The sequence below is a fragment of the Scatophagus argus genome, chromosome 2, assembly GCF_020382885.2.
Source record: "Scatophagus argus isolate fScaArg1 chromosome 2, fScaArg1.pri, whole genome shotgun sequence".
NCBI lineage: Eukaryota > Metazoa > Chordata > Actinopteri > Scatophagidae > Scatophagus > Scatophagus argus.
The window spans coordinates 11,397,623-11,415,942 of record NC_058494.1 but is presented as its reverse complement, the minus strand read 5'-3'; the positions used below and the strand labels follow the sequence as shown (position 1 = coordinate 11,415,942).

The window sequence follows — 18,320 nt, the reverse complement described above, 5'->3', positions numbered from 1 at the left end:
TGTTGGTTAACTTAGCGTTCAGGTTTGCACAGGGTAAACACGGGTGCCACGAACCGGAGTATGCGTAGCTAACATTTAGCTTGCTAGCCAAAACACGGCCTTTCTTGGCACCAAACTGGCAAGCTCACAACAAGAATAGCTGGCTGGTTTGTTAATGTTAGCACGCTAGCTAGCTAGGTTCGCCGAAACAAAACGGGTTCGGGCCTGTAATTTTGCCACGGTCTTTAGGCGCATATAAATGATATGACATAGTGTTGTTGTGCATGCATGAACTCAAAGCATTCGTCGTTATTCTAATGATTTATGGAGGGGATTCATGTCAGTGGCTTTGCGGTTAAAAAGACATCTGAAGGGGCTGAAAATGGGAAGTCAACACTTACCTAGCTTTACTTTCTACGCCATCTTGGATCCACTTGTCAGACCATCGCAAAGCATAGTGGGATGTACTGATCTGAAGGTTGAGAGGACTGTGTGTGTGTGTGTGTGTGTGTGTGTGTGTGTGTGTGTGTGTGTGTGTGTGTGTGCGTGTGTGTGTGGCCTCTGATGGCAGGGATCTTCTTGTCCAATAGCGTTTATTTTAAAATGCTGTTCATTTTCGCGGTGTCAGTCATGTAATTTGGGGACTACAATTACATTATTGCAATTATTTTCTACAGCAGGGTCAATAAAAAGTCACCCAATTTGTAATTATTAACTTCTTTATTTGTATAAAGGCATAAAAACACAAAGACATTTTGCTCTGAACACACCTTTGCTGCAAAGCTTCTTTAGATTATGTTGACATGACTAACTAATAAAATTATGCAATATATCCTGGGGCCAAACTTTATTTTTGTTTCCATTTCAAAACATGTTGAAAACTAAATGAATGATAGTCTATTGTTAAATGATAACTTTCACAGTGCTGTATTTCAAGTTCTTTGTGAAACGTCACATTTACACATTTATTATTTCAAAGTTGTTCCAGACAAAGTTTTGTCATGGCAAACATGCTCAAACAAAGACATAAGTCGTACTAGTGATGTAATTTCCTGCCTGATCCCAGGCGATTCATCATTTCTAGTGAATAATACTGAACTGTATTTTATTTCCCTGTTTGACATAAACTCTCGCACTGATGGCTCCTAAACTCAATCTCACCTCTGATGACCAGCTAAAGTTTTGTTTTGTGATAAGTATATATATGTAAATGTAGCCAAAAAAGAGCACATCACCACTCTGATTAGCTTGTAGACTCAACCTGGGTTATCTAGATAATACTATCAAACTAACCACAGATCCATCAAAACAGAATTTCAGATGGTGCATGGACGTTGTGGAGCTCATCTCTTTAGCTGCAAACTAGGAGAGGTCTTGTCAGTGAGGCATGAGATTATGCATCATGTACGTATGCAGGTTGGTGCCAAAGTAAAGGTAAGATGTAAGATTCTGGTCCACCATGAGCTGTTAGAACAGCTTTAATGCTTTTATCCTATAAAATTATGAAACAATTATTAAATTTTTTTTTATTGTGACAGATGTAAAACCCCTCATTGACTTAAAAAGAAAAGCTTTTCAAGAGATGGAATTTATGTTCCATATAATGTACATTACTGCACTAACATAACCAGACAGCATCAAAAACAGCATACAAGTGCAAGCATTGTTTTAGTTCTGTTAATGAAAAACTGATTATCAATATACTTGGATTAATTTGTATCAAATTGCAACTTTCAAACATCTTGTATGCACTTGATTCACTATGTCAGGAATCTCATTTTACTTGAATAACTAATCCTTTCACCAGGTCTTTGTTATATGTGACTGAAGTGACACCACAGCAGCAGGTTAAACACTGTATAAAACCTACATACAACTCTTAACCAAATGCGATGAGTTTATTGTTTACATTGATAAGTATACATTTTTTAGCCATGTTTTCATACAGCAATAAACTCTAAGCTACTGTATGTAATCCATTAAACAGCAATGGGAAACACAGCTGGAACTGCAGTCTTTCACAACAGAGGGGTGCAAAGAGGGGAGGTGCTGTGTTTATTGTCAATGCTTTACTAGACAGTAAAAAATGAACAAAGTTGGGGGTAATGTGCTGCAGATTTTTCTCCAATTATACGGCATTGGAATAAAGCTGCCTTCACAGTCCGCCAGCATGTTGTATATTCAAAAACATTCCCACAAAAGGAAAGAAACAGACAAAGACAAAATAATGCACTGTTTTCTTGTTTCACTGCAGGTTGTGGATCATCTCCTCCTTGGCAATGAGATGCGTGGTCTTGTTGACCAGAGACATGAGAGAGTTGAGTTTGTGCGACCAGTCGTTGAGCAGGTCGTTGGGGTCTTTAGGCCTCTGAAAGTTGATGATGCCAGCCAGCCGGTCCACCTTGGCATAGATGGTCTTGTTGACAACTAGGCTGGAGAGGAACTCCTCAGATTCCTGATGTAATATTTGAGCAGAGAGACATTGTGTTAATCTTTTGAAATTTTCTTAAGTGACACCAAATTCAGATGATTAATTTCCTTACTATTCAAAAGCAATTCCTCTAATCATATTGGTTGAATTAGATATTTTTCAAAGGAAATCTGGGATATGAGATCTTATAATATACAACTCCGGAATAGTCTGCATCAACTACTATGACTAAATTAGAGGGCAAGAAGGAACCAGACAATTTAGAATTTATAATGAATGTTTCCAGGGTCACGTATAGGTCCTCATATACATCAGTGACACATAATCACTGAACTTTTTACATACATCTCAAAATGCCAACATTGCTGGTCCAACAGCGAATATGTTTTTCTTGTACTGTTAATGAGAGTATGTGATGCACACATGAGAGTGTTGCTTACGTCAACAGAGAGGTCAAGGAGTCCTGCCATCCTCTTCATTGTGATTCTGGTGTAATATTTGGCCATTATTCTGATGTTCTGGGAGGAAAGCAAAGAACATAATTAATACACATATATCAGCAGCAGAATATTTGCAGAAATTCTGTAGGGTAAAAACAGGGAAGCTTTCAGGTCACGTCAACACTTAGAGCTGGAAAAAAAAAACACAACCAATCCAATTTCAGTGTATATTAACACTACACATATCATTCTGCATTTACACATCTGAATGCACACAGAGCTGCAAGCATTTTGTTCTAGCATGGTTACTGTATAGTCTTCAAGGCATCCACAAATGATAAATTGGACATATCAAAAGAGCAGCCCAGCACTAATGTTTTGAATCTGACTGCCTTTAATCAATCAAAGAGATGTTCAAAGAGTCTCATAACCAAACTAACACAGTTCTATTTTAACGGTCAATGTGAATTTAGTTTCAACATTTTCATTTGACATTCACAGTCTAAACACTCACATTAATAATTCACAACATCCCACAGTTCTGCCCAAACCAAATTAAAAACATGACTGATTTTTATTACATTTTATTTCAACTTTTGGGGACAATATTTGTCACCATAAAATGCATTTTTTAGTTTGTTTTTTTTTTTTATGCTCATGCCTAGTTTGGGACTGTTAAAAGGCAGCTGAGATGCCTGAGATGCTCTTCGGAAATATATTTGATTAGATATCTCTCTGCTGCCGAGCATAAAAAAACCTAACAAAAAAACCCTCATCAATCCCATCTACACTACATTTGACAGTGGGACTTACGTGTTCCACCACTCTGTTCTTCAGGTCCTTCCATCTTTTCTCCGCCTCCTCTGAATAAGAGAAGACGTCTGTGGCAGGGCTGTCGGGTGAGCCCTCTCGCAGCTCCTTCCCATAATCCTCCACCAGGGAGGCCCAGCGCATCAGCTCCATAGTGGTGAACTGTTTCAGAAGGTCCCTGAAAATGAAAGAGGAAGATAGTTGAAATTGCCGTGTGTTCACACCTTGCAGCAGAGTTCATGCACACAATGTCAGCATATGTGAAAGTTACTATGATCATTCCTATCTGAGTGGGATAGGAAAACACACAACAACCTCTTGTGTCTTGTATTCCCCTGGTAACAATATATTAAAAACTCAGCTAAAAGAGCTGCTGTGCAACAGTCTGACAACAGATTCACACAAAATTTCAGCATAGGTTGTCCAGCTACATATGCTGTATTATTTATGTAGGAAATTCATTTGTAGGTCACATTTCAAAATCTGCAGACACGTACTAACTGCTATATAGTTCAGCTGATGATAGTCTATTATTTTTCTATCTTACCTCTGCTCATTCATCTCAGCAAAATGCTCATATACCAAGAAACCCACATCGTATTAAGTCTTAGGACTGTTTTTGTATTTTATTCATGTCTTACTTGTATTTAGGGATCTCTTCCAGTTTTTTGTCTGCACTGATTCTGTGGACAAGGTCTGACTGCTCATTGTCGTAAGGGGAAAGAATCACATACAGCACCACGCTCTTCAGGGCCTGAAAAACAAATGCATTTATGGTTTCTATAACAACATTCAAATGGCGACAAGCAATGAAAAGTTTGGGAACATGTGTAGTGTTATTTTCATCTCATAGGATGTTTACAGTCTCAGAAGAATTCTGTGATGAAAAAAAAAAAACATCATAAAAACTGTTGGTTCAAAAGTTTAGATATAAATACCAATACTAAATGCAACACCACAGGTTTGGCATTGTAATACAATACCATGAGCTACTGTATTTCCAAACATATTGTTTTGCTCGGCAGCCATGATCTTGTGCACGGTACACGCTACAGTTTTTTATGGTAACATTTAGCAAAAAAGGGAATTTCAGCAGTGAAATGGAACCACCAGTAAAGTCATCTTCCTGTTACACTTTCTCATTGACATTAACAGGAAAAACCACACACTTCTCATGTTTAATAAACCAGTGAGAGTGAGGCATTTGCTGTGCGCAAAACATACATCTTAAAAAGAATTCACATGAGTAGCAGCATTTAAAAGAACACATTTAGCTGTCAGAATTGCTCACATTTTTATCTGTATTCTATGTTAAAATATATACTGTGGCCTTCAGAGAAAGCCTGTGCACCTGCTGCCACTTGCTGCTGTCCTCCAAGATGCAGGGGGTGTCGTAAATGGCTCGGTAGTGCTTGCAGATAGACAGGTAGGAGCCCTCATGCTGGTCCACCTGGATCATTAGGTTGTAGTACTTCAGCTTCAATTCCTGAGTTGTTCACCACACAAAAGGAAAAAGTTGGTGTTTAGAGGCACAGATCCACCAAAAAAGACAAAAACAGCTTTCAAAATTACTGTGAAAGCAAACACACAGTCCAATCACCAAATGCCTTTCTCCATCAGTTATTGTCAAGCCATCTCAAGGCAACAATGTAGCATTTTGTTAGGGCTTGATTCCCGTTATCTTTCTCATTCTTACCTCAGTGCCCTCCTCTTGGAAGAACTTGGTGTTAATCTTCTTGCTGATGATCTGAGTGCGAATGTAATCCTTGACAGCAATGCAAAGCCTCATCTGTTCCAAGATAAACTCCACCTTCTCCTTTTTCTCCATGGAGCCGTATGTCTCCACCTGAGCAGAAGAAAAAAAAAATATTCTAGACACTTTTTGATCGGGGCAGCCGTGGCCTAAACATTAGAGAAGCGGCTTGTGACTAGCAGGAAAAATTTGGTTGTGGTGGAGTGATTAACAATACTCCCTCCCTCCATTAGCCCGCTGATGTGCCCTTGAGCAAGGCACTTAACCCCCAATTTGCTCCCCGGGCTCCTGTGTGTTTCACTGCATGTTGCATGTGTGTGTGTTTCAATCAGTGATGGGTTAAATGCAGAGAAGTAATTTCCCAGCTTGGGATTAATAAAGTAAATAAAATAAATAAATAAAAATAAATCTGCAGGTTATGAAATGTTTTCCACTCATTTAGTTTGCATATGTTCCCGCCTATGTAAATATGATAACAAAATTAAAATGAAAAAAATAAATCTGTACAGCTAAACCTATTTCCCACCAATTCTTTCAAACCTCTTAAAATGTGAACATATCCCCATTTGTCCCCACACCAACTGCACATTATCCTTAAAAGGAAGAAAACAAGGTTGATTTTTTTTCTCACCTGCAGCTCCTGAAGAATGGAAGCTGCCTCTTTGACCTCTCCGCTCTGCTCCTTGATGCCAGCCAAGGTCTTTGTAAGTCTGGCACGTTCAATCTCTACATAGATCTGTGGGGAGAACACGTTAATGCTACTAGTGAAGAGGAATGGGCTTATGTTTTAAGTGGAATGGTCATCTATTGTCATCACAGCCTTCTCCTCATGTACCTGAACACAGTCAGACTCAAAAATTGCATAAAACCTTAATCAATTTCATTGTTTCCATTAATGCATACAAGACACACATTTCTGGGTGCCACCATCACTGGTAACCTGTTACTTTCACGCTCCCCCCATCTAGCACATAGTAACTTGCACTGCAGTATTACAAATATAAATATACACAACTTCTCTTTTCTCACTCTATGCAGATCTTTTTAAATACACAAACAAATTCCAGACCTTGCCAGCAGTCACTGTGCGAAGTGTGTCGATGAGTCTCAGCTTGATGGTCAGATCAGTCATAGCATCCACATACTTGTAACATTCTTGCACCATCTTGGCAACAGCCTGAAAAAGACAGAGAGCAAAATAAAGAATACATTTGAATCTTAAGCTAGTTAAGCTGCACTTCTGTGGAAACCGGTATTTACTTTATATGCACCTAGCAGCTACTGATAATTTTTTTGTATAAAAGGAGAAGTCAGAGATCTGTCTTATCCCTTTAGAATCTAACATTATTCCAATTGTTCAAATAATTTTCGTGCAACTGACAAATCATTGCAGCTCTATTGTGAGCATACAAAGTGCTCACTACATCCTGACTTATCCAATTACCCAATATCAAACACTGTTGGTTTTAGTCAGTAGCAGTACAATGTGCAAAATTACTTTAGGGAGCAAAAGAAAGTTTATTTTCAGTCTGCGGGACTTAATAAGAATATGTTTGGAGAAAACTGGCCAAAAAAAAAGAACCATCAGGGAAAAAAAGTATCAAACCTGTTTCAGCTGACTCCTCCTTTTGCTGAGCAACATGATGTTTTCATTCAGGGCATCCCAGTCCTTGGCTTCATAACACATCTGGACCACAGCCACGAGGATTCTCGAGGTGGACACCATATCTGATGCCTGAGCAGGAATTAAAGGCAGGTAAATAAAGCAAGAACTAAAACATACACAAACAAACATATCTCAGTAAATCCAGCACTTATTTCATGAACACAGCTACTTGCAAAACTTTCCCTACTTGAACATCTTTAACGCTCAGGACCCAACTAGTTTGATCCAATGTTGGAGACAGAAAAGTAGGAATCCAGGTTTCCCAGGATGAGAGGACCCTGTCTAGCCAAATGTTGTGCATCTGTTTATGTCTAATTAAATCTTTCTTCCTAATTTACTCTGCATGGATCAATTTCAGCAGAAATTCGTTTTAAGATCTTCTGAGAATATGACAGTTTTGTTAAAAAATATATATACCTTAACAATGAGCCAGATTTAACCTTGTTTTAGAGTGGGAGTAAAAATGCCAAATCACTTCATGCGACGTGAATGTATTATTGACATCTGAGGCTTAACTTCAGAGATGTAGGACCTTCCGCAGACAAATTAAAGTCAAGAAAACAAACTGGATTTAGGCCTACATTATACAGAGACGCTTACCGTTCTGGTTTGCTTCTCCAGTGACAACAAGCTCTCAATAGCCTCCTGCAGCTTGCCCTCCTGGAGCACAAAAACACACCAACTCAGCATTAAGTGTTGCTTTGATAAACCACAAATGCAAACTTCTTTATTCTGACTTACAAAACATATTAAAAGGCACTGTGCCTAGCCACCAAGTTAGCGTTAGCCAATGACGATACTGCTAAACCACAATACATTAGCGCCTTTAAATCTAGCTCAACCGAGCATGTGGAAATAAAGGGGGTAATGGATATGTATGCAGGTTGAAGAATTCGCAGTTCCGGATAGTTTACGCTCAGTATATAGTTTGTGGGAGTTTTCCGGGTACTGGTAAAGCAAGTGGATGTTAGCTTGGATGCTAACACACTGATGCCGATGCACCATGACTCAGCCGGCGCTGGCCTCTTTCACACTCTGCTTACTTTAGCCATTTTTTCGCATTCCGGCAGACGCTGGTCTACAGTCGAACTGTAGTCGATCTCCATCTTCACAATTTTCCCATCAGACCTTTCAGATCGCTCCTCTGACATGTTTGCGGTGTATAGGTCAAGATAATCTACGGTGCTTTCCTTCTCTTGCGACCTAACTCAGCCTAGCACTATTTTGCCTGTCAAATGAACGAAACGGTGAAGTGACCAATCAGAGGGCAAAACCCGACAGCTGTCCGAGGTGCCTAAAGGACCCACTGAGGACCCGCAGGAGTGTTTCAAGCAGGCATTATGAAAGCCAACTTTCTGTGCTGTGACCCTGCTGGTCCGTCTCTTTGCTTATCATGTACATTTTTCGTAAACCTTCTGTGTAGGAACACAAACAGACCCGCTGAAAACCGCATGAAAGTCGTTCCACATGTAATGGATGTCATATAACGATGACCAATATTTTATAATGACTGCCTGAAAACATCACAGAACAGTAGTGTAGCACAATACAGTCTGCATTTATTTGAAAGCGTGGATTTAATTTTTTACGCTTTCAGTTTCATGAAATCTCAAAGACGTCCGTTGATAACTGTTATATTTGGTAACATATTAAAGTGTCAAAAGCTATGAAAGCTGCGGATGAAAGAATGAAAAAAATATGATAGAAAGAAAACAAAAACCCTTTAAGAAGATTCTGTGCATGTAACTGCACTGACAGGAGCTGTGGTAGGAGCTAAAAGAAAAAAAACCCTCAGCTGTTAGGGGAAAAGGATGATGACGAGGTGGAGGATGATGTTCATATGCCATTCGGTGGTTGTTTTATTCAAACTGAGTTGAGAACTTAAACCTATGACTCCAGTGGAATCAAAGCACAAGCATTAGTCTCCTGTTGAAAGTGATGATGATGACGAATGAGGAAAATGACAAGAAAAATAGGATGGTGACAATAATTACACACTCACATTCTGAAAGTGTAATACCTATCCTGCACTTATTAGTCAATCAAATGGTCAGGGTGAATGAAGAACTACGTGAATGGATATGATCATGTGAATGAACACTGAGTGTAATGACTATAGTCCACCAGTAGGTGTCCCTTTAATGTCTGCACTGTGCATTCCTGTCTTCACACAGTTCACTGCCTTGAAAAGCTCCAGTGCCCCCATAAATGAAGCTAATGTGGGTCAGTGATTTTCCTGCTCATGGCAGAGGAATCCCCTTAGCCCTGAGCTAAAATCAGCTGATCCCAGTGCAGGCTCAGAGTGGACACTGGAGCCCTGATAAACTGAAAATGACTCTGATCCACTGAGAGGAAGCTCCAATATGGAGTTTGATTCAATGTTGGAGACAGGAAAGTAGGAATCCAGGTTTCCCAAGATGAGAGGACCCTGTCAACTATGACTATGATTGCAGAAGCAAAAACAACTATAACTGCAGAGGCAAAAAAATATTCTCAGTGCAGGACTAATTGAAATCTCAAAATGGCCATTATCCCTATCATGATCATCAGTATTATCTTCCTCAAAACCACTGATGACAATAACAGTCTGTGCACAGCCAGGGCCAAGATCAAACACGTGTGAATGATTCACATTAATCCTTAATTTACAAGCTCACTGGATGTAGCCAGACTATCATTCTCAACACAGCTCCAAAAACAGCTTAGGTTTTTCCCTTGTGTTCCTTCATCAAAAGTGTTTATTTTCTATTTTAAAACTCTGCAGTACAGTTCAGCTTTTTAAAATGAAAACATGTCACAGCTGAGATCTGATTTGATTATCATATTAAAAAATATGCCATACAAACATCCATTATGTACAACACACATTAAGCCAACACCTATTAGCCGATACACTAACACACACTTGGGACGAGGCAGCTGTACAGGTCACCAGGTTTATTAAATCTATACCGACTTAATTGTTTTGAAGCCAAATAGGCTTCCTGGGGTCTACAACACATAGCTATATTACTGTGGTAATGGGGAGAGTTTACTGGACTTCTATTACAGAAATCATTTCATGGTTAATATGACTCATTTAATTCATGATGCCCATTTAAGCCACTGTTATTCAATACTGGACCACTCTAAAGAACAGAAAGGAAAACGCTTTAACGAAAGACTGATGGGTTATTGGGATTAATTGCTTTAAAACAGTAGGTAAACAGAGGTAAACTGTGTATCATTGGCGAGGACACACCAATAGCAATTCCCTTTAATCTCATATTTAAGCTTTGATGTCTCTTCTTTTATTGGCTACACACACAGTTGCAAAATATTGTATATCTGCTGAATATTCTATTTATTTAATTACTCAATGTATTGAATTAAATTATTTATACATATAAGTTATATATCCCAGGATTTCAAAATAATGCAGGTGGTCCTGCCTTAAGGAACCATCAGTTTGAGGGTTAGGTGGAGAACTTTAATCCAAATGGTGCTTCAGAGGGTTTGCCACCCTGCATGAACATATTTCTGGGGAGAAAGGCTGAATGGTTGCTGACAGCACCCAATACTGTTAAGTCAGCGTTTTCAAAATGGAATTGTAAGTGTGTTGTTGGGTAGATCCTCATACATTACAGCTCTCAATTGAGCAGGCTATACAACTCCTACCTTAACTAAAAGTGACTTGTTTTTTCATGTAGTTACATTGTCTGTATTTTGGTCAAAACACACAGAACACAGAAGAAGAATGGGAGCTTATTTTATTCACGAGAGAGCGATCATCACAGATGCAGGCTCATCTCACATGGCACTCAGCTGTACTTTGAAGTACATGTTTGGCCTAGCAGGCATTTATTTATTTATGCTTGGATAGTAAAATCAGCATCATGTTTACCAGTGGAAAACTAAAAAAAAAAACTCTTCAGAGCTGAAAAGTGTATCACTGCACACCAGGGTCTGAGAGCAGCAGGTGGGAAAGGGTTTCAGTAGACGTTTCCTCTGTTACAGTAGACAGATGTAGTATACAGCATGAAGATAATATCAACATTCATTCTTGAGGTGAACGACTAACAGCAGTAAATAACATCTCCATACAGTGTCTGCTGTAGTGCGTCTGTGCTCCACTTTGAAACATGTGACATTAAAGTGCTTCATAAGCCTGACTCATCTGCATCACATAGAGTATGAATCTGCTCATGGAAGCAACTGTTGGCCAACAATCTTTAAAATTTGCTTGCAGATTTACAACCACACATCAGCAGACACAATCGGGCCCCTATCTTCTCCAGAGGGGCTCTACCAGGCCTGTACCACGGTTGTTTGTTTATTTCGAGGGCTTTTGCCTTCAGTCTGTCTGATCTTTACCATGTGACATAAATAAAGTTGGAGTGACGTCAGGTGATTTACTTCACGGAGTTTGGCCCCACACCCATCCGCCACGTTAAAGACCACTTTATCGTGTGGTTTGCATGTACGTTTAGGATGCTGCATACTTTAACTTCATTTGTGTGTCATTTCTGAATCCGGAGTTGAACCAAAAGAATAGAAAACTGTGACTGACAACCAAATACTGTTGCAGCCTGTCAAAGTCCCACGGCTGTAGTAAACACTGCTCTTTACTGTCACAGCAAGCGCCCTGACCTGAACTACCGGTAACCAGCATACACTGCGAGGCAGATGGAAGGCGAGTGTGAAGAAGAGAACCGAGGTTTCCTGAGCTGTGGTCGTGTCGCTCGATGTTTCCACAAGACAGCGTCGTATTACAGCGGGCCTAGTAGAGGGAGGAAAGGGGGCTGCTGTTAACCGCTTAAATTTTCCGATGGCTCTGCAGAGCTGCTTCACAAGCAGAAGAAGAAGAAGAATTGGAGAAAGCAGGGAGCCTCATTTTCCTACGACTCAAGGTCTTATCATGTCCTTACAACTTAAAAGACGATAAGTTGAGTCTCTAAGGGAGAACGGTTTTACGGAAAACCGCTTACAAAAGCACATTTTCTTTATCAGCATATTGCACATATACTTCTAACGGTCTCCAGAAGAGCCTCATGCGTAGCCAGCTGGCGTACAGCAATATCACATCCGGTCAAACATTTTTCAAATTAATGGTCTAAAATAAGAATGAGTGAAATAGCCAGTCGAGAGTTAACAGTTAAAATGCAGTTGTTAACAGGTATATATTTTAACACTTTTCAAACAGGCAGGCCACTCAGCTGTATTATGCTCTGGGTGGGCCATGTGAAGACATGATTGTGTAGACCATACCTGAAAAAAATGTTGTTTTCTGTAACCTATGCTTGGTTAGTTTGTCATGGCTGACAAGATTACAAATTCATGTGAAATTCACTGAGCTAATCAGTTACTATCGATACATTAAATATGTTTCACCACCTCAAGGTCAAGGTATAGAACAATGAAGCAATGTTTCTCTGGGATATTCCATGGTGCTACATAAATAGAGCACACCTAATGAATATAAAAATAAAAATACAAAATAAACATGCACACAGTTAAAGGTAGGTGAGGTACAAACACAAGGACAAGACAGACAGGACGGTGAAATGCGAAAGACAACAGTGCAATACAATATAAATAATAAATATCTGCTCTACAAATACAAAATGCAAATGACCCCTTTTGTTTGTTATTTGGTCTTAAAAGGTGTTTTCTAATAAAAATCATTTAGTTTATGGTGTCATTGTTTTTTAAAGACTAAAAGGGGTAGTAAAAATGGCATTTCATTCCAAAGACTTCTGGATGCAAGAGGGCCTCTCTTCAAGGATTGAAGACTCCCACACATATCACCCTCTGTACCCCGTTGCTTCCAAATTCCAAGAAAGTCCAGTGACAGTAGTACTCAAATGCTGGAATAATACTTCAATTTCCAGATCATTAACGCTTACATTGCTGTACTAAATACAACTTTATTTGCGAACACACACTGTAGGGTCACAACCCAACAATGAAGCTAACCTAAAACTAAACAAAGAAACTTAAAAACTGCAGACACAAAACATGATCTGTACCTATATCTATATTGGAGCTTCAGATGAAATAACCTACCACGTGAAACAGGCAACTGAATTGTATTACGCTTCGGGTGGTGACAAGCTCTTATTTTGAAGCCCCATAACGCACATTTTCCGGTCATGTTCGTCGCTGTTTGCTTGCAACTTGACTTGTGAGTGTGATAGGAGGAGACAATCTCAAAGCGAGCTCATTTCTGCTTTCACGTTCCTTTTCGAAGAGAGTGTGCGCTGGTTCCGATGAGAGAACTCAGCCGTAACTCGGGGTGTATTTCATAACCCGGGCTAACCATCCTCCCACATGCGCTGACACGTCTCCAGATATTACACACATCCCGTCGGTCGGCGGAGGGAACATTTACTTGTTTGGTTTGACACATTGTGAATACATACAAGAGACGCGCAGAGGGGGAAGATGTTGCTGAAGGAGTACAGGATATGCATGCCCCTCACAGTGGAGGAGGTGAGTTTCCTGCTCGTTTCTTGCTTGTGTCTTCTTTTCTTTTCATATTTTTTTTTTTTACACTTTTGTATAATTGTAACCACGACGGAAGTTTGTAATTGAACGGACACCTCGAAAAACGTCAGGGTTTGATTCTCCACACAGGCGGCAGGAGGTGAGAAATACAGTTTGATACAATTCAAATCAATTCCGCAAGCTTCACAGGAGACTTTGCATTCTCTCATTTCTGTCTCCGTCTGCCCCTGTCACTACAAAGCCTTCTCTGTGGTGCGTTTTAATCCACTCTGTTAAGCCTGAAGTGGTGTATAATCACCACTTCTCTGGAGTCTTAAATATAGGCCTGGTTTACTTTATAAAGACACTAAACAAACAATACTCTTTCAGCTGTGGCCACATGATGCATTTTGATCACATGAAATCGATTTGGATACTGATAATATGAAATAGTGTCATCAGTCAGCTTTCTGATCAGCACACTAAAACTCACACTGTAGGATCACGGCAATGTTGTGCTTTCAGAACTGTTCATCTGTGCTCTCACATGGCAGCACTGGCACAATGCAGACCAGGGCTCTCCACGCTTACTGTTGCTTCACGCCGCTGACAGTTGCACTTGTGCTGCACTGATTGACATCAGAAGGAGAGGGCTATTGTCTTCAGCCCGTTTGGCTATTTACTCTTCACGACTCAGCCTAAAATTAGAAGGTGAAGATGATTGCTCCCTTGTCTTGGCATGCGTACAATAGGACAGCACCTTTTCTGATTATCACCCATGTCATTGCTCTCACAGGCGACTCCATTGGTTGCGCTCCATGCGTGGGTGCTGTTGTTAGTTTTCCCATAGCTGAGGGCTGGTGGTAAGGTGGAATAACGGTCTGGCTGCACTGACACTTTGTCAATTCAGATGGCGAGATGAAATCCATGATTAGATTCGGTGTTCTCTGAAGAAACATCATAAAGCTTAAGCCAACAGCACATTGGCCAAATTATTAGCGTTTTACATTTGAAAAAGTTATGTTTAAGGGAAGAAAGGGAACAATGAAGGAAAATGAATGACGGCTAACTTTCAAATATCTCACACATCGTTTAACATTTCCTTCTCATTCTTCTCTGACTGCTTGTCCTCACTTACATGTCTAACCTGTGACAGTTTTTGCCTGTTTTTTAGGACTATTAACTGCCTTGTGTTACAGGCAGACTGAATCGCTGCACATTTACACGGAACTCATTCTAAGCGCAGGTTTAAGGATTGTGCTGTATTTTCTCATCACAAGCAGCGACAAAGGCGGTACGCCACTGACTCATGCAGAAACCTGAAGTCAAAAGTGGAACATCATCTTACTAAGGTGTAGAGGAAAGAACGTGTCGTCCTACGCATGTTCTTAAATACCTTTGCGGTGTGTGTGTGTGTGTGTGTGTGTGTTATGTGGAGGTTTGCATTCATACATGTGCTTTCCGTTCAGCAATCAACCTTGAGCCTTCACCATGCATACATTTCATGCCCAGAGGAGTAGTGAGAGCTTTCTTGTCACGTCCACTGAACCTGTGAACAGATGGTTGTTATGAGAAGCAAAGAGAGTGTAAATAAAGCCTAAATGTGTGATCAAATTTAAACAAGAGTTATCATATCACCAAACCTGAAAATACTGGATTGCATAATGCTGTTATTCCAAAAGTAACAGATATGTTAATATACGATCAACACAAGAAAACAATAAAGGATAATGATTTGCACTAATTGAAGTACCTCAACTATTCATGTTTCATTCTCACAAATGTTCATTCACCCCAGCAGATTCAAATGAATTCCTTTCATTACTTCATATACACTGATGTGATAGTACATGTTTGCTGATTTTTCCAAAAAAAAAAAAAAAAAAAATGCCCCGGCTGCCACTGGTTCCTTTACTGGTCAAGCTCTTAGGCCAAGGCTCGTAAGGAGATGAAATATTAAGTAAAACTAGACACTGCTGAGGTCCTGTTTGAAATACATTAAAGTTAGAAGTGAGGTTTGTGTGAGATTTGAATAAAAATTAGCTGCTACAGATACTTGGACAGTAACATGTAAAAAGGGGATGGATTCCCTTTTTGGAGAGTGCTCATCCATTACTGCTCAGATAGACACTGCACTTTACTTCCATTTTTTTTTTTTTTTGCAAGGATAAAGCCCTGTTTGGATGAATCCCAGGAAGCAGAGTGTCATTGTTTGTTGACATCAACTAATTTAGAAAGAGGTCCCCTTACTCTTTTAGGGAGGAGGTTTGCTCTGTTTGTTCTTATCGTGGCTGCACACATTGAGCTGAGGGTCATCGCTTGTCTCCAAAAAGTTGAGTCAAAGTTTCCTGTCTGACCAAAGGGAGAGGAAGGGTGGAATGGATGGATGGCAAGTTAAAGCTAAAATACTTACAGCATTGACTGCAGGGGCAGAGGGAGGAAAAGGATGGGAGGGCGAGTGGAAAGAAAAGAGAGGAGGAGGAGTGGGGGTAATGAGGGAAATGCTGGGAGATTTTTCCCCAGGGCTTGCACTAATACGTTATGTATGTGCTTAGATTTGGAGTCACGGGGACATGCAAGGTCATGTCTCTCTGTGTATTGTCTCTGGGAAGAGATTACTGTCTGCTGCTTGGCTGCGTTGCGTCATCGCTGCCTTACTACTGCAGATGTTGGACCGGCTATCCGCACAGTGTTTATACAAGTTTCACAAACACCATGCACACGGAAGAAACCATTTAGCAATTCCAGAGTGTGTGAGCTGTTCTGTGAGCCTTTATTGTCTGTCTTCTTAATCATCTCCTACCTGTCTGGGTGTTACTCAGACCGGCATGTTACTCCTGTCTTTTTTTCCCTCTCTTTTTTCCTTTATTCACTTCATTTATACTTCCAACAAAAAAAAAATCACACTAATGAGGTTCCTTCCCTCTGTGGAGCCTTTGGGTTTCTTTATGTTAAAGGAATAGTTTGACACCAGGAAGTCACTGCTCCTGGCCAGGAAACAGTCCTGGATATCCTGGATATCAGACTAGCTGTTTCGCCCTTTTTTTCCAGTCTTCATGCTAAGAAAAGCTTACCGGATGCTAGCTGTAGCTTCATAAAGGGACACATAAGAGGACACATGAGAGCAGCATTACTCTTTTCATCTAACTCTTAGCTAGAAGGCAAATATGCACATTTTCCAAGCTGTTAGATTATCCCTTTTAAATGAGCTCTGATTTTAATTAGTTACAACTGAAAACCACTGCAGATTTTGGGAAATAGGAAAGATCTTTTAAAGAAAGGGAAGGATGTGACAGCTGAGCAAAGGATCACCCAAATTGCTAGAATATTTATTTTCCACTTGGCACTATTGGTATCTTGGTGTGTAGATAGTCTCAGCTTTATCTGCTGAGATTCTGCATTTTTTTTAAAATCTATTAAAGGTCAGAAAATAGTGTAAAAAGCATATCACAGTTTCAGTCTACTTCTGTGAAGACCAGCAAATATTCATGTCAGAGGCTAGAACCAGCAGATGCTTAGCATGTTCTTAGTATGATTTCTGTCCATCAGCTAACTGATTAATCAGTTAATCATTTCAGCTCTTGCTTTTCATAAGGACTATTTTCTACGCCCAATGACAAGTGCTCACAGTGAGGTCCACAGGCCTGGGCATAGAATGACAAATGGAAAATCCTCCATTTACATTTACCACAGTGGTAAATGTAAATGAAAGACTTGTTTTGTGATTAGTGTGAGCTAACCCTTTAAATCCATCCATTCAAAGGCAGCGTGGGAAATGATCTATGACTTTAAAGCCACAGACTGTACATTGCGACGCTGAGGTTGATGACTAGATCGCTTGTTTTTGGTACTTTATATAATCAATAAACACATTCAAATTTTACCTAAAGAATATTGTCCAGCCTTGGACAACTGCTGCAGTCATCCTCTAGCTTAGATAGACGGTTGGACACACCACAGGCGAAAACATGTGCTGCTATTAAGTTCAATCATCGTATAGTGATGAGGACCGGGATGACTCTGTGTAGCCAAATCAAGAAATTCAGGTCTCTAACTGAAAGTCTCTAACTGTCGAGAAGTTCAGTCACACTGGCTTCTGTGTGTTTGAGTATTGCTTTAAAGTTCCACCTCAGACAAGATTTAGAGGTAACCACTTAGCCAAGAAATAATCATTTTCCCCTCCCAGTCCCTCAGGGCTAACTGTTCTCTGTTCTTCTGCGAGTGAGGCCATTCATCAGCCACTACACCCATTTTTTCCTGGAAAGTAGAGAGAGGTGATGCATCACAGCAGACAGGGATAGATGTTTTCCTTCACCTGTCTTCCATTGTGTCTTTCTCTGCTGCAGTATCTCTCACTTGCACCTCCTTATCTCTGGCTGACAGTTTTTCTCAAGCTCCCCAGGAAAATTTTGCCCAACCTTTGGCTGAGCGGGGTCATTGTGTATCTCCCGTGTTCTTCACCATTAACGTGGCTTTGGTTGATAAACATGAAGTTTTCATCATAACTACGACTGCACACTCAAATAGCTTTGCTTGTGAGGTGAAAAGAGCACCGCTGTCTGCTTTAGGAAGACTGAATAGGGTTTTGCAAGAGCGTGGATACTTTTCAGGAGCTAACATAACTGAAGCAGATCTTCACTGAAGAACGCCTGTCTCTCTCTCTTTTTTTTTTTTCAATAGCCATCTTCAGTCAGAGTTTAATGACATTCAGTAAAGACCAGTGAAAAAAAAAAAACACCCATTCAAAGCTGAATTAACTCAACATCCATGCGTTAT

At 40.1% G+C, this 18,320-nt stretch overlaps 3 protein-coding genes across 6 annotated transcripts in view; 1 reads left to right on the top strand and 2 right to left on the bottom strand.

Moving 5' to 3' along the window:
• Positions 1–500, bottom strand: part of helz (helicase with zinc finger) — a 47,758-nt gene extending 47,258 nt beyond the window's left edge. For all 3 annotated transcript variants that reach the window (XM_046408962.1, XM_046408971.1, XM_046408981.1), the window contains exon 1: positions 381–500. The gene's annotated coding sequence lies outside the window, so the exon portion shown is untranslated. The remainder of the gene's footprint in view (positions 1–380) is intronic.
• Positions 501–1,856: 1,356 nt separating this feature from the next.
• On the bottom strand, positions 1,857–8,337 carry psmd12 (proteasome 26S subunit, non-ATPase 12). Its single transcript, XM_046408949.1, has 11 exons — positions 8,123–8,337; positions 7,680–7,739; positions 7,020–7,148; positions 6,483–6,590; positions 6,045–6,149; positions 5,357–5,506; positions 5,012–5,146; positions 4,302–4,414; positions 3,664–3,838; positions 2,851–2,928; positions 1,857–2,434 (listed from the first exon to the last, which is right to left on the bottom strand). Exons 1-11 carry the CDS (start codon positions 8,228–8,230, stop codon positions 2,225–2,227), a joined length of 1,371 nt encoding a protein of 456 aa, XP_046264905.1. The 5' UTR covers positions 8,231–8,337; the 3' UTR covers positions 1,857–2,224.
• A 4,924-nt stretch (positions 8,338–13,261) lies between these two features.
• Positions 13,262–18,320, top strand: part of LOC124069630 (cytoplasmic phosphatidylinositol transfer protein 1-like) — a 66,105-nt gene continuing 61,046 nt past the window's right edge. For both annotated transcript variants that reach the window (XM_046408929.1, XM_046408935.1), the window contains exon 1: positions 13,262–13,550. In XM_046408929.1, coding sequence (XP_046264885.1) covers positions 13,503–13,550 — 48 coding nt within the window. In that variant the 5' untranslated portion in view covers positions 13,262–13,502. The remainder of the gene's footprint in view (positions 13,551–18,320) is intronic.

Coding starts and splice junctions, on each gene's coding strand:
- psmd12 (XM_046408949.1), bottom strand. CDS start 8,230: ATGTCAGAGGAGCGATCTGAAAGGTCTGATGGGAAAATTGTGAAGATG. Junction 3,839..4,301: donor GAAGAGATCCCTAAATACAA/GTAAGACATGAA, acceptor TTTCATTTTCAG/GGACCTTCTGAAACAGTTCA. Junction 2,929..3,663: donor AGAACAGAGTGGTGGAACAC/GTAAGTCCCACT, acceptor CTTTCCTCCCAG/AACATCAGAATAATGGCCAA.